General features: G+C 43.5%; 1 protein-coding gene across 10 annotated transcripts in view; it reads right to left on the reverse strand.

Moving 5' to 3' along the window:
- Window positions 1-25,626, reverse strand: part of PHACTR1 (phosphatase and actin regulator 1) — a 413,139-nt gene that overhangs the window by 38,284 nt on the left and 349,229 nt on the right. For all 10 annotated transcript variants that reach the window (XM_075416933.1, XM_075416934.1, XM_075416935.1 and 7 more), the window contains 3 exons: window positions 22,938-23,268; window positions 15,203-15,411; window positions 13,503-13,659 (listed from right to left, as the gene is read on the reverse strand). In XM_075416933.1, the coding sequence (XP_075273048.1) occupies window positions 13,503-13,659; window positions 15,203-15,411; window positions 22,938-23,268 (697 nt within the window). The remainder of the gene's footprint in view (window positions 1-13,502; window positions 13,660-15,202; window positions 15,412-22,937; window positions 23,269-25,626) is intronic.

Genomic DNA, 25,626 nt, shown 5'->3' on the forward strand with positions numbered 1-25,626 from the left:
TTGTTTAGAAACTGAGTCCTGGTAATTTTTTCCATGGAGTGAGGCACGAGGAGTTTTGTCTCAAGGGCTAACCTCATACTCTCTTGGAACTGAAGTGAGCAAGAGACTTCTACGGTCTACATGTCATAGACGGGCATTTGTTACAGCTTGTGACCTGTCTAAATTGTGCCAGCACAGCCATTGTGCAATAACCCAAAGCAGGAGAAATTTGTCAAGCATTGCACCAGAATAGCTTTATAGGACACATTCACAGTAACCTTAGACTGGGGGAAGTGAAGTGAGTCAGGACTTGGGAAAGTCTGAAACAGAACTTGGCCACTCTGTAGCACCAAAGGCACACAAAAAATCAGCCAACAATGGCACGCACTTCAAAAGGCAAAGATGTTACTAATAAACAAAGACTTTTGTCAGGTCTTTTGATGCCTGGTGATATCGCAGAATGGTGGGGCAGGGACCTCTGGAGATCATCTGGTCCATCTCCCCAGCTCAGGCAGGGCCACCTAGAGCCAGGACTGTGTCCACGTGACTTTTGAATAACTCCAAGGAGGGAGACCCCACAAGCTTTCTGGGCAACCTGTGCCAGTGCTTGGTCACTGTCACAGCAAGAAAAATGTTTCCTGGTGTTCACACAGCACCTCCTGTGTTTCACTTTGTGCCCATTGCCTCTGGTTCTGTCACCAGGCACCACTGAGAAGAGTCTGGCTCCTTCACCTTTGCACCCTCCCTTCAGGTATTTATAGATGTTGGTAAGATTCCCCCTGAGCCTTTTCTACGTCATGCTGAACAGTGGCAGCTCTCTCAGCCTTTCCTCGTAGAAGAGATGCTCCAGTCCCTTAATCATCTTTGTGGCCCTTCACTGGACTCTCTCCCATATGCCCATATCTCTCTTGTACAGAGGAGCCCAGAACTGGACACAGCGCTCCAGACTTGGCCTCACCAGTACTCAGCAGAGGTGAAGGATCACCTCCCTTGACCTGCTGGCAATACTTTTCCTAATCCAGCCCAGGATACCTTCAGCCCTTTTTTTCCCACCAGGACATGTTGCTGGCTCATGTCTAACCTGGTGTCCATCAGGATCCCCAGATCCTTTTCTGTGAAGCTGTTCTCCATCTGATTGGCCCCCCCCATATTTCCTGTGCATGGGGTTGTTCCTCCTCAGCTGCAGGACTTCGCACTTGCCCTTGTTGAACTTCATGAGGCTCCTGCTATGGAGCCTGTTGAGGTCCCTCTGGATAGCAGCCACGACCCTCTGGCACATCAGTCATTCCCCTCAGTTTTGGGTCATCAGCAAGCTTGCTGAGGGTACACTCCGCCTGTCATCCAGATCATTAATAATGATGTTAAAGAGGATTGGATCCAGTATTGACCCCCTGGGGTACACTGCTAATTACTGGCCTCCAACTAGACTTTGTGCCACTGATCACCAGCCTCTGGGCCTGGCCATTCAGACAGTTTTCAATCCATCTGCCCATCCAGCCCATACTTCAACAACTTCTCTGTAAGGATCTTATGGGAGACAATGTTGAAAGCCTTACTGAAGTCTACATAGACACTACCTACTGCTCCCTCGTCTACCAGGCCAGTCATTTCATTACAGTTCATCATGTCGATCAAGCATGATTTCCCCTTGTGAATCCATGTTGACTACTCCTGATGACTATCTTGTCCTTTACATGCCCGGATATGGCTTCCAGCATTATCTTCTCCATCACCTTCCCAGTGATCAAGGTGAGGCTGACTGACCTGTAATTCCCCTAGTCCTCCTTCTTGAATACTGGAGTGGCACTTCCTTTCCTCCAGTCTTCGGGCACCTCTCCCAGTTGCCATGACTGATCAAAGAAACGTTAAAGAAAATAAAGATGGCACTAAATCTTCAGTACTGCTGGGTCAAATTCAGCCTTTCAGATATACTTTCACCTGAATAGTGAGGCAGCATTGTTCTCTCTTGAAGATTTTAACACGTGCCCTAATTGTTAAAACATGACATGTCTAGTGACAAGCGCACAGAACTGAGAGAAAGGGAAGCTACAGTGATGGGCAGGTGGGAGAATCAAATCTGAGGCTGTCAAGATCAGGCAGGATGCTGAGACAAGTGAGCTGTGACGCCTAGTATTCTCCCATTGATGCCCTGCATTTCCCCATTACTGTCTTTATATCTGCTCCAAAATCCTCCAGACTGAGGCCAAGTGCTGGACGGTATCTTGAAGCAGGGAGGGGTGGAGCGGGGCTACTGGCATTACTGAAATACAAGGAGAAGCAAGGCAGAATAAAGACTCTGAAAGACGATGAACTAGTCAAGGCAAAGGGGAATAAAAGTACCTCCCAAAAATGTGTCACACATGATATATTTCAGAAGCAAAAATCATATCTTTTCACTGCTACAGAGCCTTTTTTCATCTGTCATGTTACATTAGAAAACATGATGGAGCCCTTAACTCACTGGAATTAAAGTGCAGCGCAAAATGTTGGCATCTCTTCCAGATGCAGTAGAGCATTAGATTTTCTTTGCTAGTCTGAGGTGTAAGACGAAATGGATGGTGGAGTATCACACAGCTCTGTGACCCCTCCAGTTGCCCAGGTCTCTATCTCAGCATATATGTCTGCCCAAACAAGGGAAGGGTTAATGGTTCTGGCCCATCCCGAATGTGAAGGACACCAGGCATTTACACTCAGTTGTTAACCAGGAAAAGGGAAGGAGTCTCTGGGGATATTCTGGCCCTGGGACATCAGCCACTCCCCTTCTCCTGAAAGGAGCAGAGGGAGGTTTTGGGATCAGCTGGAGAATGCCCTGACGGGGACATTCAAGAAGGCACCAAAGTCCCATCAGGGTAGTTGCTCCCCACTTTGAGACTGGTGTGCAGCTGCAGTGTGTCCATAAACCTGACTCCAAACAAACCAACTCCTGTCAGAAGGGCTGCCTGCACTCCTTTTACAGCTGAAACCTGGATATTGGGGCAGGGAAGTCTTGCACCATGGCAGAGAATGCTCTAGCAAAGCCAGGGACCCCAGTTCTGGTGCTCCAAATTCCCAGTGAAGCCAAACAGGCCAAAGGAGGTCATTGTTCATGCTGCTCGCAGGCTTACCTGGGGGTGGGCCAGCTGATGGGGCTGTGAAAAGACTTCCATGGCAGATGGCCGGGGACCTTTCTCTGTAGCTTTTGTGAGGGCCTCCTGAGGATAGCATTTACTTGCAGTTTACATCTCCCTGCACGCTCCCCCACAGGGCCTGGGTGCAGCCGAGCTGCCATCCGCCATCCCACCAGGCGGCGACTGAGGTCCCTCAAACGCTGCCATCCGCCATCCCACCAGGCAACACAGGTCCTTCAAATGCTGCCATCCGCCATCCCACCAGGCAACACAGGTCCTTCAAATGCTGCCATCCGCCATCCCACCAGGTGACTCAGGTCCCTCAAATGCTGCCATCCGCCATCCCACCAGGCGACTGAGGTCCTTCAAATGTTGCCATCCGCCATCCCACCAGGCAACTGAGGTCCCTCAAATGCTGCCATCCGCCATCCCACCAGGCAACTGAGGTCCCTCACATGCTGCCATCCGCCATCCCACCAGGCGACTGAGGTACCTCAAATGCTGCCATCCGCCATCCCACCAGGCAACCGAGGTCCCTGTGCACATGCAGGAGAAGGGGTGACGGTCCAGACATCGTTCCTATTCCCTGCTGAGGGAGCGGGCTGGCCCCTTTGAAGCCCCTGCTGTTTGAGATGAGGGTCTCCTGCTTGCAAGGCTAGCTTTTAAATCAAAGCCAGTTGATTGCAGGGAGGCAGGAAGACTGTTTCTACCTTGATTACTGCAACAAAGGAAATCATGAAGACTTTTCCAGCGTGCTGAAAAACTCAGGTATTCTGCAGGATAAACAGTCCAGGTCTGACATTATAGATGCTTGCTCATTTAGCAAATACAATATATTGAACGCTTATTTTATTAATTGCTCATTAACCATTAGTGTTGCTGCTTCCTGAATTCAGGGATGTCAGTGAAGTACCAGGTTACTGAATTTACCTTGGTGCTAATGTGCTTTCCCTGTAGTCTGCCGGTTTGAAAGTTATTTATCAGCAGAAAGGCAAGGAATGAATATTCCGGGCTGCATACTTACAGACACGTTGATGTGGTCTACTGCACGTGAGAACACTCCCTCTTCAATAATGTTATTAACATAAGTGGTAGTTTTACACGGTCAGGTCTGAGGCTAAGGACTTAGTTTAACCCCCACATATGGTCTGTGCAGTGCTTATGAACCCCAGTGCACTGAAGCATGAGCATAATTCTCATCTGTGCTTGTCTCTAAAAGACCAGCTGTAACTTTTCTGCACGTATGCAAAAAAGTTTCTTATCATCTCTAAGTGATGCTCGTGTTCTCACTATGTCTTAGGGAAAACATGCAAAATTCCAGTCTTACATAATTGTATCAGGTGTAATGGTAAGTATATTCTCTTCCTTGGTACATTTGTCCAAAAGGCATTTAATCCCATACAAAACAAACATAAAACATTAACTCCTACTTATTACAGGGGCAACTATTCAAAAAGGCACCTGCATTTACTCACATACAACAACCTGCATATGAAACTCCTGCGTTTCTGTACACAGATAGCTGACCATGCACACAAGTTAGATTTACGTCCCTAGCAGTCCTGCTTCTGCTCACAGTAATAGTCAGAGTGCACATATATGAGCACATATATATTTAAAAGCTGACTGGAGTCAGGATAAAAAATTGGGCATATGTGTTTGACTCCTTTACAAGGACTACCTATGTTGATTTCCTGCACATGTGCTGCAAAATAGGCCATAATACACCAAAGGGGAAAAAAAATGCAAACTGTTACTTCTGAGAGAGGTTAAATATTTTGCTCAAAAAGCAATTTCTCCATTTTACAATCATCAGCCTATAAAGTACAATTTATTCCTGCCAGTCTGCTTCTTTTACCTACTTGTACTGCCATCTGATTTGTTTCCTTTACAGAAATTACAAGGTCATCCAAGCTGAGCAACTGTTGTGCTTGTGATTAACTCCCCACCATCAGCAGACACAAAACATGAAGATGTATGGTTGGACTTTTTCAAGGTGGAAAATTATGAGCTAGTTCTGAATGGAGCTGCACTAAATTTGTCAGCATTAACCAGCAGAAGAAAAAAAAAACAAACCACCTCTGTTTTCGTCTTTTAAAGCCAGAATATAATCTTTTGAATCAGCTACTTCCTTGCTTGTGTTTGTTTCACCTGTTTTTATCAATATTTGTCATTCTTTTACCCAAAAGGGAGTATCGTGCGAACTCCAAGTGGTCTCTTGTTTAGTGGAGAAATAAAAAGACTATTTCTATTACTGACATATGTTCTTTCATTACTGACACAAGCTTGCATTATATCACCATGAATTATTTTGCCCAGCAGAGAAACGTGGCTTCCTCTGGGGTAAAAGCTGACAGCAGTTTGACAACGAAAAGCAACAGCGCAATCAATTTGGGGCAGGAAATGATGGATACCACACCCCACTGAAACCGCAAAGGAAACTAAGGTAGACTAAATATATTTGTCTTGGCTGTGTTGACAGCCTGAGTTAGGCCTCAAATACAGACTGTGTCAGGGGGCTGAAGAGGATGGGAAGCATGAAGGGGAAATTGCAACCCCATAATGTATTCTGCCTCGGCTTCTGCAGAGAAAGGATGGGAGAAACAGATGTTGCAACAACAGCGCGGAGTGACTTGCGCCGCTTCCACAAGAGCCAGCGATGCGAGCAGTGACAGACCCCAGGAATAACAAATACCTTCCCGGGCTGCCGACATTTCTGATTGAATTGAACTTTTGACACCCAGAAAACACTTTCCACTTCATCAGTGCCCACACGGGTGCCTCTGGGGAGACCCTGCCCTCAAATGCTGTTTCCTGCTGCCTGTTGCCTACCATTAAGAGCATTCCTCTCCTCAGCACAACGTTCCTCCTCCTTTACAGTAACATAAATATGTTGTCCCTGCACATTTGGAGCCCCACCTTCTAACACGGAGAGACACATCTGCCCAAGGACAGACTACATCCACTCTGCGAAGCTTTGCTTTCATGCACAGCAAAACATCTGCTGGCCCCGGCTGAGCGAAAGCAGCGGCGGCAGGGGCTCATCCCACACGGAGGTGGAGCAGCTGCAGAGGAGAGGTCGCACTGCCAGGGCCCATCCAGATCACAGGGCAAGGGCACTGTTCATCCCGCAAATGAGGGAGCATGTAGAGGTGATGTGTTCTGCAGTGACATTACCCACTGTCACCTCCCCTTTCCCTTGACTGCTCTGTTGACCTTTTGCCATAGAAAATTACTCAAATGAAACAAATTCATGCTGTTAGTTGTTGAAACTCATATCAAAACAATAGTAATAGCATCATTCATGAGGTTAGTCGGGTCTTTTTCTGTGATGAGTGATGATGTTAGCTACGAAAATTCCTAATACAAAGAGACAAGTCCAAACCGAGCTCAGACACAAGGATCCTTGTTCTACTGAAACACAGAGTTAGATGTCTAAAGAGATCCTGATATCTGGGTGGATTTTCGAAAGCACACAAACTTTTGCTGTCAATGAGAATTTGTCAACTATTGGAATTTTCCAAAGTTCATGGGTATACATGCACATCTGGAGACCCCAAGGTACCTTTAATATATATAGATGTATACGTGTGCATGTGTTTCTTCCACTGGCTTGCCTGAGGTTGGAAAGCCCGTGGAAGATGCAGCCTTCCCAAAGCATTTTAACTACAAAGCCATCTTTCCTTTCAGTGCAACAGAGCTTGCCAGAACATCAATCACAGAACAGAGGGCTGGCAAGGGCCTTGAGAGCCCACCTCCCACACATACCCCTGCACAGAACCCAGATCAGTCCTGCTCAGAAGTATTTATTCCTGGTGGCTGAGCCCAGATGTGTAATGATAACTTGGGTTCAGGTTGTCGCCCACAGATAATCACCTGCTTTGCTGCTTTCCTCCTGATGTGAAGGGCAATTTAGACAGCTCCCTTGGGGTTTCTCACAAATGTACAGCTCCCTCACAAAGCTAAACTAAAAGGGAAAAAAAGAAAAGCCGTTTTCCCCAGGTACCATCGCAGCTAAAACCCAGGCTCATCGCTTTGTGGCTTTTTCGGTCACCCCCATTCATGCATCCAGCACTGTCGCATCGTCCCCTCTAATCCAGGATTTAGATGAGCTTGTTTACCACAATCCCATTTTCTATGAGATTTATCCCCAGCACCCAACATGTGAAGAGGCAAGCTCCACACACACCCATGCGTGTGCGCTGCTGCTGGCAATGAGCTCCTGCTTTAGGCACTTGCTTTTCTCTCATTAGTGGAAGCTAACAATAAGCGTGAGAATTGCAGACGTCAGAGGTAATTAGGAAGAAATTATTTCACGTTACCCAACAAAATGAGGTCTGTGAATAAAGCCTAATCCTGCTGTCTGCCCATTCTTTTTCTCCCTAAATGACTTGGAGATGGGGAGGGCACAAAATGCTCTCCACCGTGCCGGATGGGGAATGGCCATGAGGAGATTCAGCCGTGCTCAACAGAGGCCATATTGCTGACATCCTCTGGCTAAATAAATCCTCCCCTCGATGGGATTGCAATGCTGTTTAAATAATTAACCATTTCAAAAAGCTGAATCTTCTCACAGCCTAATTTTTTAGCAAATAAAAACCATCACTTGGGACTACTCAGTCCCCTCAGGCCTCTGAAGGAACTGCTGTGCAATTTAAACACTGTGCAAGCCTTGCAGATCAACCCTTCGTCAGCACTGCTAATATCTCTTGTCACCTTCATAGTTATGCCAAAGACACAATCCTTTTCCCAAATTGTCCAGTCTTTCTACTCTCCGTGGTACACGTCTCTCCTTCTGTTTACAACCATACTCTCTTGCTCTTTCTTCTGAGTGCTCTCCCTCATGCAGAGGGACACATGGACAACTAGCATCTGACGTGAACAAGTCCAAAAACCTCCTGGCAGCCTCGTGACATTTTAAAAATCAATGGCAATTTTTTACACTTGTGGGAATTCACCAAGTTCATTTCATCACAGGGTTTCTGTTTCTAGGGAGTATTTTTCAGTACAGCTGAGGAAGAGGTAGTATTGATCAGGGAATGCATAGAGCAGATTACCTTTCTGATCAAGGTAGTAGGTGACCATCATCTGTCAAACCTGCAGCTCCATAACAAAGATTTATGACTTTTCATGCTACATTTCTCAGTCACAGACATCTCAGTACTATTTCCAAAGCATCGATGGGACTATAAACACATCTAGCAGGTGTGCATGTCTTTATCTCAAGCATACATATTTACAGCTGTAGGCACACAAGCCAGTGTCTCTGTGATCTATTTTCATACTTCCTATCCTTTGCCTTGTGATACGTGCAATAGGTTATTTATATTGCTTCAGATCAAGATTTTCCACTTGCTGGTGTAAGGACAGCACCCCAGTAGGCACTGCAGTGAATAAATCTAGGGCTGTACAAAAACCAATGCAGAGCACTACTGTATATCTGACAGAGGAGCCTGCTGCTGATTCACTGCTTTAAAGCCAGCAGAACATACAGTGGCACACAGGATTCAGTCAAGCAATGGGATGTCCACCACGCCAAGTGACAAAAGGTAGTGTGTGGACATTGCACGAAGTTGCTTTCTGCTTTATTTGTTTCTAATTTAATTATTTTCTATTTAATTATTTAGTTAATGTGCAGAGGGCTGCTCCCCAACCTCATCTCTCTTTCCTTTCACACCAGGCATGGTCCTGGGCTAAACATGACTCCTACAACTGGCAGCTTTTGGCAGTAGCACAGCATAAAATCTTACTGGGCTGCGAAATCTTACTGGGTTGCCTGCGGCACCTGCCAGTGATGAGCAGCAGTCCCCCGACATGCACTGCTCACCTGTGGACAGCCTTTAACGTATCTCCCCTGCCTTGTGACCTGCAGCCAGCCTGCCCTCTGCCCTGAGGTGGGTAGCAGTGTGCTGATGAGACAGATATGATGCTGACTGGTAATAATACTGTGAATATCAAGAAGTTCCCTTAACATCGATTATTAGCAATGTGATGACAATAATACTGGATTACCAGATTTTTGTAGGATTAGATCATCCTATTCCAGCAGGTGGGAAAAGCTGGGATTGAAGCAATTCAGGGAAAACAGATAAGGACGCTGCTGTGTGTTCTTGAAAAGCAGTGGACCAAAATCTCAGTTTTAATATTTCTGTATCTAACTGCTAATGAGCACCTTCACTAGAGTTGGAGGGTTAAGAGACTAAAAAAGTACTTCAGTGTGTTAGAAAGCCTCTCTCGTAGGATACGTGGCAGACCAGCCATAGTCTAAAGACACGTGTTGACTCAAGGTATGGGACAGAAAAAGAAACCAGGTCTTCCCAGTTCAAGGGAGTGCAAAGTCCTCAGCAAAGTCTGGTGTAGTATACAGCTATACAGAAATATATAGATACTTTTTCTCTAAAGGGCTCTTGTGCTTACTGAATAACATGCTGATTGAGGAAGTCTGTGTGGTCTCTTATGACCAGCATTGTGATTCATTGGTGAAACAGAAGTGCACAGAAACACCCGTCTTGGTACCAGGCAATAGTCCTGCAGCCTCTGAGATGTGGCTCTGCTGTGCATCACCCACCGGTGCTGGCCCTCCTCCTCAGCAGGGGCTCCTGACAGGCCATGCCTTTATCATTGCCCCTGTGAGAACCTCCAAGCTCAGATCCAGAGCCTGTCTGAGTCCTTGTTTCACAGTCATCACCCAGATATGCCCCACCCCTCTCACCCTGACAGCTGCTGAAAGCTAAATCCAGGTCCACTTGCTTCCCGCTCTAACCTGAATAACCAGGGGACCAGTGCTTCCCAGCAGATCCAACACAGCCAGAGACACAGGCACAAGGCAGAAGTCTGTCTTTTCCCTCTGCCTATTAACTTTCAGAGTCCTGTTTTTCCTCCTGTTTTCTCCTTTCTGTCTTACGGTCACTTAATGCACGCTCCTTGAGCAGCTGTGAAGTTACACAGGCACCAGAGGGATAAAATGTAGGAGGAGTTTGGGAGAAGCTGAGCAGCCAGAAAAAAGAAAGAAAACCATACCCACTTAAAGATTTACTTAGCGCGGAATGTCTGCATTTCAGAGCAGAAGTTAATGGAGTTGTAAGGGTTTTCAGCAGCCAAGAACACGGCCTGCGACATCTATTTCCTATCCCCAAGTCACATGTGGCTATGAGCTGCAAGTTCTGCATCTTAATTCACTATTTCTGCTCCTTGCTTCATAGTAGACATCACATTCCATGGAGCAGTCCATTCTGGTTTGGTTAGAGGAGGAGGTCTTCTAATTAGTTGCTTAATTGCTGTGTAAAGACTGCCCAGAAATAGTCTACGGTGAAGTGGCCCATTCACGTAGCTGAAATACATGTGACGTGGGATCTCCTGTCTTTGCTAGGACGTATGTTGCCATCTTGGGAAAAAAACTCCATTTTTGCTTGGGTGTACAAGTGCTGAGCCGTGACACAGTATACATACCAGTGAAGCGCTACATTCATGTGAAGCATTTCTATGACAGGCACAAAGCTGTTAATTTGTCTCATGGCTGAGCTAATATTCAGGTTTGCAGTGGGCCAGATCCTGCTATAAGGTAGAGTCTCTGCAGCCTCACCCTTACAGCTGGTCTGGTGTAAGTCAAGGCAGTATCCTCCCAGCATGGGAAACAAGCAACATGGCGAAGCCTGCTCTGGAGTCTCTCTACCAGCTGGCAGATGCAATAATAAAGTCATAACAATTTTCTGGGACTAATTGGAGGTTCAGAGGTTCCAAGTTACATTTAAATAGGATTGGAACAAACAATTCTGAGCCAAATCAACTCCTGGTGCAACTCTAATAAGGCTGGAGGATCTACACCTGGGATGATTTTGGTCCCACACAATATGTCAATGGTCAATCTCTCAATATGCCTGGCTATAAGCATCTTTAAAAATGATGCTCTCTTTATAGCACTAAATTCTCATCTGCCAAACATGGCAGCCAATGAGCTGTTCCAAACTAAATGCTCTGAGGATTACGCATAAATACTGAAGTATCCTAATCAGCCTCTTGGTGAAAATTAATTGATCCATTACAGACAATAACTATTTGCTGAAGTTTTTATTTTGCATTTTTTACTTCTGTGAGTAGCATATGTGATTTCATTGGCTGGCTATTTTAAACCGTAGGGGACCATTGGTGGAACAGCACAAATCCCTCTGAAATCCAAAATTGCCAGCTGCAATTATAGTCTGCATCTAGCATCTTCTCTAAGGACTATAAATGCTTCACTACTTTAATTTTGCCTGGCATTTGCATCACTGTGTGACAATTACTGAGCAGTGGCAAAGGATGGATGCAGTAATGAAGTCTGGACAGTAAAGAAATACTGTCCAAATTGAAATATTCTCTCTATTTCAATCTAATATTCATCAGTCTGTGTACATGGATACATCACATTTAGATACAGAGTACTGGTAAGACAGGTACCTTCCTTTTTGCTGCTGAAATGTCTGTGGCTTATTGCATACTGAGATGAGGAAAGTTGTTTTCTCCTTATATTTCTTGATTGTTATTAACTACTAAAAAGGACGAGATACTAAGTTGTAAATACAAGTAATTAAAAGGTCAGACTGGCAACCATATTATTCCAGATAAGGCTTGTGAAGTTCTACCACTTTTAGTGATGCTACACTGGTATAAAATAGGAATGAAACAGCAGTGGTTCAGCTATTTTTTGAGCTCGTATATACACAGTTTTAATTCTTTGTACTATTTGTGATTGCCCCTAAGTCCTCGATACATTAGAAGACAAGATCAAGCATTATACCTCAGACAGAATGAGCAGAGATGCAACTGGGGAAACAAAAAATGACACTGTGAGAATATGGGGCTTAGACACGAAGGGTTCTGGGTATTGCCAAAATTAGCTTCCCTTGTTAAAGAGATATGCTGAAGAAAGATTCTTTAATCGGGAAAAAGCAGGTTTTGGAGAGGTGAGATATAAAATATTTATAATAAAAAACACCCGGGGCACACTGAGCTGTGCAGAGTCAATGTTTGCAAATGATACTATTTACCTTCATCAGAGAGCGCTGTAAAACTTCGGAGCGACCTAAATAATTTAGGCAAATGGGCCACGCAGTCGAAATGCTGTTCAATGTCATTGCAAGGTCAAGCAGTGCACAGTAAGATATGCTAAGAGACAAAAATGTCAACTGTTCACATGCTTCAAAAAGGTTCAAAATTAATCATATAAGCACTGGGACCTTGCTATCATGTGCTGCTCTTTGGGACACAGAGCTCCATGTGCAGCTGCAGTCTAGCAAGGTATTAGGTTGAATAAAGCCTGGACTGAAAAATTACAACACCAGCAACAGCGCAGTGCCATCCTGCATACTTTGGGCATCACAGCTGAGGCCCTTCAACAAGAATACTGAAGAATCAGACAGGTCCTGGAGCAGGCTAAGCACGATCCAGCACAAAGACTTTCAAAGACAGACTAGAAAGACGTCATTAGTTTATTCCAAAGAGGCGATAAACGAGGCCATGAAAAAAAAGTAGATAAAATGCTCAAAGAGGTATTTACCAGTTTACCAGGAGGTCCTACTCTTCCTGTCGCCACAACATGGTAGCGGTGTTCCCTCCTGTGCCCCCCACAACAAAAAAAAAAGAGAGAAAAAAAGAAAACCTGCAAGAAAATTCCCAACAACTGGCTGGTCTTCTCCTTGTGGTTTTCTGAGTCACACTGGACGGCAACTAACAGCATTCACCAGCTCTGCATACCACCAAGTTGATAACAAAGCAGTATTAAAATCACTACAGAAATCATGGCTGGAGCATAGGAGGTTCTTAGACATTTCTAGCTGACCTCAGTTTACTAATTCTTGACAGAATTCTTCCACATTTGATGGCTGCCCCTCAATACAGAAAACCAGAACAGCTCGTGAGTAACACTGTTATGAAGAAGAAAGAGTCTAACAGTGTAAATCTGTCCAACCTGACCCAATCAAAGCAGGTACTGAAGGACATGAGTATTTTGGATCATGAAAAGATGCAGCTACTCACAGGAGATGCAGTCAGAAGAGAAAGTTCTACCTCTGTCCGTTGGCCAAACTAACAGGCTATCAAATGGCACCTACAGCTACAGTCCAAAACGTTATCAAAGCTGAACATTTCCCAATGGTGCACCAAAAACAACCAAATCCACGTAGTTCATGCTGATACTTAACACAACCAAAGGTCCCATAGGATATGCCAGGAAAATGAAATAAAATGAAATAGGGCATTGTATGGTAAGTTCTATTGGCGCAGAAATAACGTCTAGAGTCTTTCCCCCCCTACCCGCCATGGCTTTTCTTCTTGAACATTGTGAGCAAACAGATCCTGAATGTTTACAGACTAAGGATAGAAACAGCATCCCACCACATAATTCCAAAAACAAGAGTTAGAAAAAAGTTTGCCTCCTACCTTGTTAACTTTGTCCCAATCTGCTGCCTAAGTTCGAGCCTCTCTTCATCAGTCTGCATGGGGAGGATGTTCTTTTCCTCCAGCTCTCGCTTGGAAGGCCTGTTGCTTAGTTTGATTGCTAAAGAGTCCTTCCTGCAGACTTTCATTGCCAGGGAGCCTGTGGGAGAGAGGAGAGGCTCTGTCAAAGGAGCTGTTATCATTTCATTGCAGCATGCAGCAGGCAGAGAAGTACTAGCCAAGCGAGGGTGCTAGGCTCTCATTTACACTGGTACGGACTGTGGGAAAAGGGGCATCAACTAACTTCATGTGCTCAATTAGCCTCAATTCATATCATAATAAGGAAAAGCTGAATTTGGTAGGTATACAGGAAAAAGAAATTAAAATACTGCTCCATAGAGGGGAGTGGAGCAGAAGGGCTTGTTTCAGAATTGCTAGTAGCATCTGTAGCTTTCTCTAGCACAGTGTTTCTGAACCACATAATGGAATGAATAATTCAACCTCAGAATCTGGGCAGGCAGCAGAGCTAACGTATGTGGAAAGAGAGAGGTATTTCTCTCTCTTGCAATGTAATATCAAGACATCCAAGCTAGCGCTAGCACTAGAAGGATTCAAAAGTCAGAAGCAACACAGATCTCTATGCACATTGACTGACACTGCTTCTCAACACTGACAGTGGCAAAGACATTGTGAAAACGAGTGGCCTTTCACAGCTCAAGCTTGCCTTTCCAGGCTTGCATCCAATGCAGTTGGAGCAGGGAAGACAGACACAAGCAGACAGAGAGACACAAACCCCTGAGAGGTTTTTGTGCTTCGGCAGGAGAGGGTGAGATAGTGCAGGTCTGCTCTGTTTCTTAGTTTAAGAGCAAAGACTGCTTAATTTCACTTGCAGGGTAAGGGAGGGTTCTGAGGAGATGAAATATGCCTGGTTTAGAATCTTCTTTGTGCGTGTTTTCAAAAGGGTGGTGTTTGATTGTACTGCTCCCAGTTTTCAGAAGAAAAGAAATCCAAGGGCTTGAAATTTCAGCTCGACCTGCAGGATGACAAGCAGCTGTCATATGCAAAATACCGTATCTTGTCTTCATGGGAGGGTCCTGTGATGCCACACTGAGGCAGGAGACGGGTGTTCTCCAAGAGGTCAGGAAGGGGCCAAAGGTCCCTCTCCAGACTGTAATTGTGATATGGCTATCGATTAACCTCTTCTCTTCTTATCTAAGCCCAATTGTCTGATTGTGATCCCTTTCAAATTAGGTGCAGACTTACAATTCTGATATGATTTTATGCTTATTATATATAAAAGCTCTGATTCTCTATTGGTGGCAATTATTTCATCCTCCTGAGGTAACTCTATTGAACTGATCTTGACTTCAGCCAAAGGCAGGGCTTCTTTACACCATGGACACTCGGGAAAGTGAATCCACAAGTCAATTTGGAAGTGAACTAATATAAGCCAGATACAATAATTTGAATTCTGTCTGAGAGCTACCCAGACAGGGATTCATGTGGATTAGGGAAATCACTACAAATTCATACTACTTGTTGTTTTGGATTAATTTACCAAGCATCCTCATGTAGTCAAGCCCTGAGAGATGCAAAAGCCATGGTCGAGAAAGAACATTCAGGGGCCTTGTATTTCCCTTGCGTATCGAGAGTTCAGAGTAAAAATTAAATAAATGAAAAAGAAAAAACAGAATGAATCTTACTTGTAAATAATGAGTTATCCTCATCTTCATCTTCCTCTTCCTCCTCTTCCTGTCTTGTGTAGAGGCAGGAAGAATCTTCATAGTCGGTTTCATGAGGCACATTTTCTTTATTGTCATCGCATTCGATCACAACAGTTGGCACTTGTCTCATGTCTGGAAGGCCCCCAGGTCCTGTTTTTGTAACACTGTCACCTGTGTGTAAACCAGAGCTGTTGGGAAAGAAAAACAAATAAATAAACTAAAGGAAACAGCTCAATGGAAGTCTGAGTTGCTTCTCTCACTGTATGTAGGAAAGTAGTGGTCTTTCATCCCTGTTTGAGAAGAAATGAGGACAGAAAGATCTTCATGACCAGCAAGCCACCTAATGGATTTAAACTGAGTACACGTTAGATTCAAGGCACAACACTTGTTAGGGAGAGGCAGGACAGGATGCAGGCAGACATACTGGCAGGCAGGACTGAGAACTAAAGATCTGTGGCAAACACAGACTCGAGGCTTAGTGAGAATTACACCAGGTGCTCAGAGTGATAAGCATGTCTTCAGCCTGGTGTCTGTGTGACCTCTCCACTGGCATGCAGGAGAAAATGTCTCACCTGACCGCAAAAGGTGGAGGAAGAGAGTGGGAGGAAAGAAAGGTATAGATTGTAGAGGAGGATTGTAGAAAGGCAGAGGGAAACCATGACTTGCATTCCTTGGGCGTGAAGATGTTGACTGACTTGAGGGGAAGGCAAGGACACAACTCTGAGGTGCAGGGGACTGAGCAGGTGAAACTGGGCTTGGAGAGAAGAGACTTTGGGAGCTGCTGAGAGTAACAAGGGAGGGAGCCAAAACCTGGGAGGTTTGTTTGCTAATGGCACAGTTATATGTTGTAGGGGCTGCAGTGACAATATCCCTTCTCCTGCCTCAGCTCCTCGCTCCAGCCAGGTGCTGGAGATCAATCTGAATAGGAGCTAACATCAGATTTCTTTTGTCACATAAAGTGTGATTGATCATTTCCTGCAGCTTACTAGGTTAAGACCTGTGGTCAGTACTGCGACCATCTAGCTCTGTTTCTGTGTTGATTTCAAAGCCCTTTACCAAGGAACATACCAATTCAAGCAAGGAAACAGGAACAGGAGGAGGTGAAGATCAAAGTCAAACAAAAGGTGAAAGGAAAAGTCAGGAACAGAACCACGTTTCCCAATCCATTTTTATCTAATAGCTCACTTATTTTTCCAATGTGAAACGAGGATGAGAGACTGGCAGGCAAAAATGACAGCTGCTCAAGTTTATTTGTAAGTCAGCAGAAACTGCCCTGTCTCAAGTCCCAGCTGAGGCAACAGCTATATGAAAGGTGGGGAACATTTGCCCGCTGGACACCTTCTTTGTGTCAAACCTCCATTTTACTTTCCAGAATAACGTAGGTGTGAAACCAGATGTGCTAACCAAGTTGTACTCGAGGCACACAAATCTGGGTCTGACCTTACCAAGTGCTGAGTAGCCTCAATTCCTTGGCATATTTTAGCCTGCTCAGAATACCAGAGGCATTCTGCATCTTGAAAAAATGTTGCATTCTTATCTTTACATAATTTTCCACTGAGTCAACTTGAAACATTTCTTTTTCTTCTAACCTTAAAGTTAACAGGGACTCTTAAATGGCTGCCAGATAACATCCCAGAAAGACTTTTAAAATTGTACTTCTAGGTATAGAATGCTGGCCCACAATGTGCTTAGGGATTAAGGAGAAGAAAAGGCTTCAGATCCTGTGAGCAATCCATACCATGCTGTAATTATCACCTTCGGCTTCAAAGAAATAATTTCGTTAATTGCAACATTTACTATTGCAGACTAACCAACAATGTGAGGCATAACTTTACAAGATGCCTTGAAGAGAGGAATTCCATTTTCTTACTGATAGCCCATGTTTTGTACCAAAAAGTAAGAGATTTATGAAGAACTGGCTTGTGAATTTTTGTATTAGACTTCACTGAGTTTGACCCAAAAAATTTTATCCCAGGAGTAGTTCTAAAATTCATCAGTTGAATTCTCCTAATGACACATAAATGCACTACGGTCTTTAAAAACTTCCAACTAACTTTTAATTTATTGATACGCTTTAATAATTTTGATTTTAAGAGCTTCATTTTTAATATGTGTTTTATCTGTAACCGATTTTTAGTGTAATTATTTTTAAGAGGAAAGGTAGGAAATTCAAAAGCCTGGAATTAAATTGCCAGGAGAAACTCAAATGCTGTGAAATATCATTAACATTGCCTAATAAAAAAGAAATAAAAAACTTCCAGTGGTGAACACAACCACTGGATCATTCAGTTCATTTTAAAACAATACATACACAGAGAACAAGTACAAGTTCACCAAGTCCTTTCTGGAAGTACAAACGAAAGGAGCAAGTAGTAGTTCAGCATCTGCGACCATTTGGTGCTTCCCTGTTCCGTGAAGGATGTAGGTAGGTTACAGATGGGTCCTTATGGGCGTGCCCATAGGGTAGCAGATATCGTAGAGGTTCACCAATTCATTTTGCCAAGCAGGTATCAGATGGCAACAAGATTTACAAATTCCCACGATAGATCTTTATTTGAACTAGTGATCTAGAAATAGGCAGCTTGTCATCTCATTGTAATTTTTCTGAATCATCCACTTTCTTGATAACACTACTTCCTATTTTAAGCCCCTCATTTTTCCTGGTGTTTTGTGTTCTTCGTGATTATAATCAGCCTCTTCCACAGCATTTCAACTAAGTCAGCTGTCTAAGCAAAGCACTTATGAAATACATGCAGTACTGCAGTATACTTAAGAAAGACAAATCAAGGTCACTGGATATTTCCATTGCGTATAAATTCCTCTGGGTAATTAGCAAACCCCTCACATGGTCAGGTGGTCTACATCACAAAATTTTTTTAGCATTATTTACCCAAAAGCACACTATTGTTTCAAACAGTCCATTTTAAATCAGCTTCGTGTTTAGCAACAAAATTAGAGGCCTAAACTACAGCTAAGCAAGTACTTGTTTTAAGAAGATAAATGTATCTTAACACACAGATTTGAATAATTCATAGCTGACTAGTACACGGACTTGCAATTACTGTTGTGTCATCTTTATGTGATGAAAACAGCAAAAAAGTTACACCACCACAGTTTACAATATTTCTAGTGAGAAAATATTTTAATGAAAAATCAGAATTTAAGCATGTGAGTGACTCATGGTGCAGACAAAATTGGAAAAGAAAAAAGTGAAATCCCTCCTGTAAAATCTAGTGGGAAAAAACCGCACGCTTCTCGTCTGTCATCCTCAGCTCTTTGATTTTGGAATAAAGAGTTACATTTTTATCAGCATGTTCTCAGAACCACAGTACACTCTTCTGTACTTATCAGTTAAAAGAAAAATCTGAAAAAACTTCAAACCATTGTATAAACATTTCTACAATACAAGCATATGTGTGAGAGACAGAGAGAGAAGGCAGAGCTATAAATATTAAGTGTTTCTATCCTTAGGCAATGCCAAAGTTTAGACAAAAAGCAATTCTCTTGACAAGTTTTATGGAAGATAAATGTTTTCTGACTCAAATACATTTTATAAGATTTACAAGACACTGGCAGGGATGTCTAATGCATTTCATTTCATAAATTTAAAGTCTGAAGCTGAACTGGGTGTCCCAGAGGAACTGGTCTTACACACTGTCTTTCTGGACACAGTGATTTTTCACTGCTCTGCCACATATGCAATTCTAGCCTGGGGTGAGATATTGCCACTTAACAGCTCTTTGGTACATACGTTGAACAAAGTGAGGCCTTGATTCAGCTGCTAGTGTACAAGAGTCCACGGAGTAATTGAAATTAATTGTCATCGTACCAGACAGACTGAGAACTATGTGGGCAAGGCAGAAAATAAAGCTATTTCAGATCAAGAAGCTGCCTCCCTAAGTCAAAGTTAAAGATACATTTCAGTGGCAGAAGAGGGTTTTCTAAACCTTCTTTTGCTGCTGTTCATGACGCACTGCTTTTTGGGCATGGTCTTTCTTCTCAAATTCATTTCAGTCAGGAGGACGAAACCTGCGGATTTTGGTGGCAGGTCTTACCAGATTTTCACCAACTCTTAAAATGCATTATGAAATGGTAAAAAATGATGCCCAAATCTAGAGTTCTACTTATGCTTGACACACATCCCTTGGGCTGAAGGGGCAAGTCGTTTGCAGTAGGGCACAAATTGGCAACAGAGGTTGCAGAAAAAAGGTCACATGGAAATTACACTCTTCTCTGTTTCAGCTTAATCTATCATAAAGCGGGTAATTTACCAGGGAAAACAGAGGCAAACTGGCAGCCCAAATGACATGTCATAATAGCCATACTATGACAAGGGGCAGATTGCCCTTCTGAGAATAGGTTATGAATAGACATTACAAGTACCAGAAAATGTTTGCAGTCAAAAGCTTTAAGTGTGCAAATGAACTTACTGTTCTATAATGTCTGTAATAAAATGGAATAAAAAAATCCAGGAATTAACTGCCATTTTAAGTCATAAGAACAACTGGGACTTGAATAGCTATTCCATGTTTTTAATGTACCTTAAGACATTAACTTATTAATATTCATTAGAGCTAGGTGAGGCAGTAACATGGAACCAGTCCTGCAGAGGGGAAAATACAGGTAGAGAAGCTCAGTAGCTTTCTCAAGGTCAAAGACAGCAAAATAACTTCAAGCTTCCAGGCCGGTACAGACAGACAGCTCATTTTGTTCTGGCAAGCTTCTGGCTCATGGGCAAAGCGCTATTTCCAGTATCGGTCTTCAGATGTTAGACTGTCCGAATTCCAGAGACCTCGTCTGTGAAAGCAAAAAATCCAGATTGCTAGAGGAAGGGGATATTTCAGTCTTTCATTCTTTGTTCCTGCCCACACTCACAGTCCTTGTGGAGAGAAGAGTTGTGAGGTCTAAGAAAAGTTTGTGAAACTGATACAAACTGGTTATGGATTCAGCGAATATCAATGGAGCTTAGAAGACCTGAGGAGCTTCCACTGCACTAGGAGTGAAGAAACTAGACACAGGGAAGAAAAAAAAATTCTCCTAAAGGAAAAAAAGGACAAAATTTAGAGCAGAATACTCATCTGCACTGTCTACCTGATCCTCCCCTATTAAAAACAAAATACTATTCTAAATAATCCCCCAAATTACCAGACTTGGCAGCCCTATTACTGCAGCATCATGACATTATTCTAGAACGTTGTAGGATTCTGTCAAGATAAAGACTGAGATCAGCAAAAATAAATGCTGCCAATGAACTTTGCATTCCCCAGAAGGTGCCTCTGAGACTTGTCAGGCTCTCTCATCTCTCAAGATTATTGACCAAACAACAGTGATCCAGTGGCACGTTATCCTGGAAGGAACAGTAAAGCTCAGGATCTCACTGCATATCCTATGCATGCAGCAGATGCGAGCACACTACCAAATATTAAATAGAGGAAAGTGGATCTCGGATCTGTGCAGTTTTAAAAGGCCCTCAAGACTTCTGGGCTGAAGTGTCCAATGAGAAATACTGCGGTATGATTTCTGTTGGGTTTAATCCAGATTTTATACAATTACAGGAAAAGAACTACAGTAAAAAATGCTAGAAAACAACGACATTTGGTGCAAATAATCCTCCCCCAAGTTAAAAACATGTATTTTAAAAATCTGCACAAATTTTCAAGAAAAGTTGGCAAATTTACTAAGATCGCAATGTGGCATGAAAAAGAAATTTAAGAATTTAATAGCAAGCGTCAGCTCCACAGACTCTTTTACCTGCAAATACTATGAAAATAACAACTGTTGTTGCAGAGGAAACAGTCATCACCCATTTTCTCTCTTGTGAATGCAAATGTTATTGATTTGTTTTAACAAGGAGAATATCTGAAGTACTCAATACTTTATTTCATGATTGAAATAATAGTTAATCAACATGAAAAGGCTATGAAAAATCAACTGTCTGCAATATTATGAACTAGGATTCATTTTCATTTGAAATGTGAAACATCAGTGCTTATTTTCTTCTACAAAGGGAGGCAATTGCATCATATCAGGAAACGAATCCTTGCTTATTCAGTTTTTAACAAGCAGTAGAGCTTCAGCTTTAAATTAATAGTTCAAACAGCATCACCTTCTTTAAATCAGTTAAACATATTTGTAGACATAAACATGACGGATGCCTAGAAATTGGAGCATTCATTGCTGTGGGGCAACAGATGCCACAATGAAGTCATACTCTGAGAGCTGTCACTGGGCTCCAGATAACTAAGTGCCTTCTGCACACAGCGTGAGCCAGACAGTAAGATATCTGACCTATGCTGGGGACAGCATGGGCAGTGCAATCCCAAAGGAGCCTTTGGGAGACACCATCTGCCCTCTGTGCTTGGTGCATCAAGCTTTGGGGTGATGCAGAGGCGTTGGACCAGCCCTGCCAGTGATGTGAGAGGTGAAGTGGGCAGTCACTGGGCACAGGGGAGAATGTGGATGTTCTTTCCAATCCTACCGCTACAGCCCTTTTACTGATGGGAGTAGGAATCTCCCTCATAGCTCTACCAGTTTTTCCCCAGAAAGGATTTCCCTCGTGCTTTAGAAACACAGCCCCCCTGATGTAATCACACAGAGGTCTCGGTATCCTGGTACTAAAATAAGCTGGCAGCGTAGGACAGCCTCTGGTCCCCTCACTGTTTTTCATGCAGTAAAGAGAACCTGCCACGTCTAATCAAATTATTTTCAACTATGCAATACAATGAAGGTAGCATTATTACAAAGAGGTATTGGGGCAAATCATCAGGCATTTTTTCTGTTAGATCAAATATTTCAGCTTCCTGTCTAACAGAAGGACAATCTGACGCTACTACCATAAGCTGGCTACAAAGCTGCTGGTACTAAATAGAACACGTCGTTTTTTGGACTACCTTCCCTGTTCTGGGACTTGCTCAATTTTCCTCTACAAGACTAAATAAATTTTCCAAAACTTGCTGATCTTGCAGTCTGTGAGGACAGCTTGCATTTATACAACATGCCTCGCTTACTCAGACTATCTGGAGCAGCATTCAGAGATACTCACAATTGACAGTAATAAAAAACAGCCCCAAGGTGGGTAAGGCTTCTCTGATCAAAGGTACTACCTTCCTCCAGATGCAAATGGCTAAGGAGGTAGCTGGTGTGGAATGGATTAAATAATTATTTTAAGATCAAACATATAATTCAATTTAAATTAATTGAAATACTTTATATTAGTGTATTAAAACCCCTCTGAATGACTTTTAAGAAGATCTCATAGGTTGTTTCGAGCTAATTGATAATACTAATAAGATGCCCTGGTTGAGTGGCACAACTGATTTTTAGTGCTCTTTTCTGAATCTCCCACTTCCTTTCCTTGCTTTTGGCAATCCTCCACATAACCGGAGCTCTGCAGTCATGCACTCTGCAGTACATATTGCAAGCCAGGCATGTCCTATTAACCTCTTCTCCAGTGGCTGTATTATCTGCTTCCTTGAACAGGATAACAGGGTTCAGGAAATTCGGCCTTTTTCTCCTTTCTGTCACAAACTTGTCAAACAAGCCTAGAAAGGCTCCTTCCCTGTTGCTGTTTCTCCAGCAATGACTCTGCCCTGAAGTTGCCAGACCTCAGAGGAGAAGCTTCATGCAAGTACTACCAACATAACTCAAGTGGCGATACTGAGGCTAGCAGGAAACAGTGCACATCAGTATGTAATTTTAAAAGTTGATCCATTACCTTTCTAGCCTTTGCATGGTCATGGCTAGCGTTTTGTTCAGTTCCTCTATCATCCGGCACCCTGAAGGGTGAATGGGCAACGTGCTGGACCCAGAAGGCAGGTGCTGGCTGTGGCTGCCGTACTGGAGCTGGTGCTGGTGAGCTGCTAACTGGGATGGCAGGACAGTGTGATGGTGCTGGGTCAAAGGCTGCTGGGAGCTCTTCTGCGTGGAATAGGATGAGAGAGAGAGGTCTGGCCCCCCTAAAGGCATGCAAATCATGACTTTCTTTGGAGGTAGTGGAGGTGACAGTTTAACTGGCATACAAGGCAGTTTCACAGGAGCGCCAGGATCTAAAACAGAAGAAAGAGAGGCCTGGGTGTTAATTTTCACGTCAGTAAGATGGAGATCAGAATATCTGCCTGGGTGAGCAGGTACTGATGTTGCTAGTCAACAGGGGAGTGTGCACCTCTCCCCTGCTGCAACAGACAGGTCTGCATAGCGCGGGCTCAGCACCGTCGTCAGAAAAAATACTGCTGTTTTGCAGCACCTCTGAGCCTCACGAAAAGCATCCCAGGGCTGTGCATGCCCCTTAATAAACACGATAAGCAGCGCTTAACAAGGCTTTGGCACACTGTGACGCTTTAAAGTCCTAATCCTCCAAAGAAGCCCTGTGAGGTAAGCGCGATGTCTCCCGCTCAACAGGCACGCAAACAGGGGGAGAGCGGTCTGGTGTCTGAAGTTACGGGATGACTCACCACCATCACTGCTGGAGCAAAAACTCAGGGACTCCTGATCCTTATCAGCCACTGCAGTGCAATTACTACAAGCCACATTTCTTACAGCTTTGTAATATGCAAAACATCTGGTGTTAAAATTACATTATAGGGCAAGAGAGAAAGGAAATAGGGTTTGAGTACTAAATAGGAGTGGTCTGGAAAAACGAAGGGTATGGGAGGAGAAAATGATAAAGGGCAGAAGATTGTTAGGATTAATGTGTTCTTTTACAGAAGACTTGGCAGGCACTTTTCTCTGGACTCAAGCACTGAATTTTGACCTTTTTAACTCTAGGCATGTTCCTTGAATCACACAGTTGACCTGCCAGGCAAAGACTCTGCTGACTTCCATGGGAAATTGATGAAAGGTCCACAAGCAAACCTCTCTGCCAGGACTCAACTGCAGGATGGAGATTTTTGGAGTTGTACCGTGAAATGTTTTCAGAAGGAAAATGAAGTCAATGGAAGGGCTTGTAGTTCCCAAGATGGGTGTAGGAAATGGCCACCACATATGCTAAGAGCAAAAATGAGAGCAAATATATATGCTGTAAGCTGCAACTGTGAGTTTGTGTTTAGGAGAAAGGCCAGGCCCTTTCCAGCCTGGAATACCGCAGACATTTGGGTCTGCAATGCAGCTCACGCTCTTTGGCCTCTTGTTGCTTCAGTTCACTCTTCTTGCTGTGACACAGTAAAGGAACTGAAGGGCTAGAATCTTCTTTTGAGAGCTGAGAAAGCTTGGGAGTAAGATGTTGCCCTCCAGGTTTCAATGGTGATATCAGCTTTCTAAAGTCCTTTTCCAGAAGGTTCTTTTTAACGTTAACTATCCTTCTCCTTGCCCCCTTTATTCTTCCTCCCTCCTGGCCTATTCTGCGTATTGCCTGTATTTGTATCCACATCTAGTAGCCAGGGTGCACAAGGTTGATACTACGACTTTAGAGCACTAACACTTCTGGAAGATGATTAATGAGAACAATGTGGAAAAAGACCATGCATGGAGCCGAGCTCAGATTTGACATTAGACTATTTTCAGTGCTAGTTGTAGCTTCATTGCATCCAAAGTATCCACTTGATACTAGTGTTTATACTATGCTAGGAACAACACATTGACAACAAGACTTCACTTTCTTCGAAGGACTTACAGGCTAAAGACATAGGAGAGGCAAAGGGTGTACAAAGATGAAATAGAGGCATGGAGAAAAAATGGTCTTTCCTAGTTGCAGAGTGGGAGAGTTGCAGAGAGTAGAACCAAAGTCTTCCGTCTTTCAACACAATCTCATACCCACTTCATGTGTCTTTTGAAGGTAAAAATTCTTCTGATGGCTCCACAAAGTCTGAAATCTGAGTCATGGGATTGCCAAACCACAGGGCACTGCCCTCTCCTCTAAAGCACACTGCCTTCTGTACTGCAGAAAGAAAAATTTCAGGATTTTCTATTCAAGCATGTGAAGGTCTCCAAGTTACTGTGCTTTTCTTACATACATGTTATCTGTGTAGATTTTCTCTTTGTATCTAGCATAAAAGAACACACAGTCTTCAATGAAAGGTAAATAGCAGAAAGCGTAAACTGTATAGAGCCCTGAGAATAAGGCTCCTATGGGATTTGTAGTAACAAAGTGTTTTCATGCATTTCTGCTCCAGGCAATTTCACTTCTAGAGCTGGTCCTGAATTACAAAGACTACACTGAGATCTGCACTTCCATTTTGAAAAGTGCAGGTTTGACTGTTCATTTTAGATCCTCTTCTGCTGTATCTCAATTAATGTTTTCATCTGGCAGTGCCTGTGCCTGGATGACCCACCGCTTTGTGTATGATGCAGGGGAGTCATCCTTAACGGTGAATTCAAAGAGATTCCAACTGCAAGCATCTCTTGCTTCTGACAAAGAATAATTGGAAGTACCACCTGGGTTTGCGGCCTTCTAAGATCCTGAAGATTAC

The sequence above is a fragment of the Opisthocomus hoazin genome, chromosome 3 (genome assembly GCF_030867145.1).
Source record: "Opisthocomus hoazin isolate bOpiHoa1 chromosome 3, bOpiHoa1.hap1, whole genome shotgun sequence".
NCBI lineage: Eukaryota > Metazoa > Chordata > Aves > Opisthocomiformes > Opisthocomidae > Opisthocomus > Opisthocomus hoazin.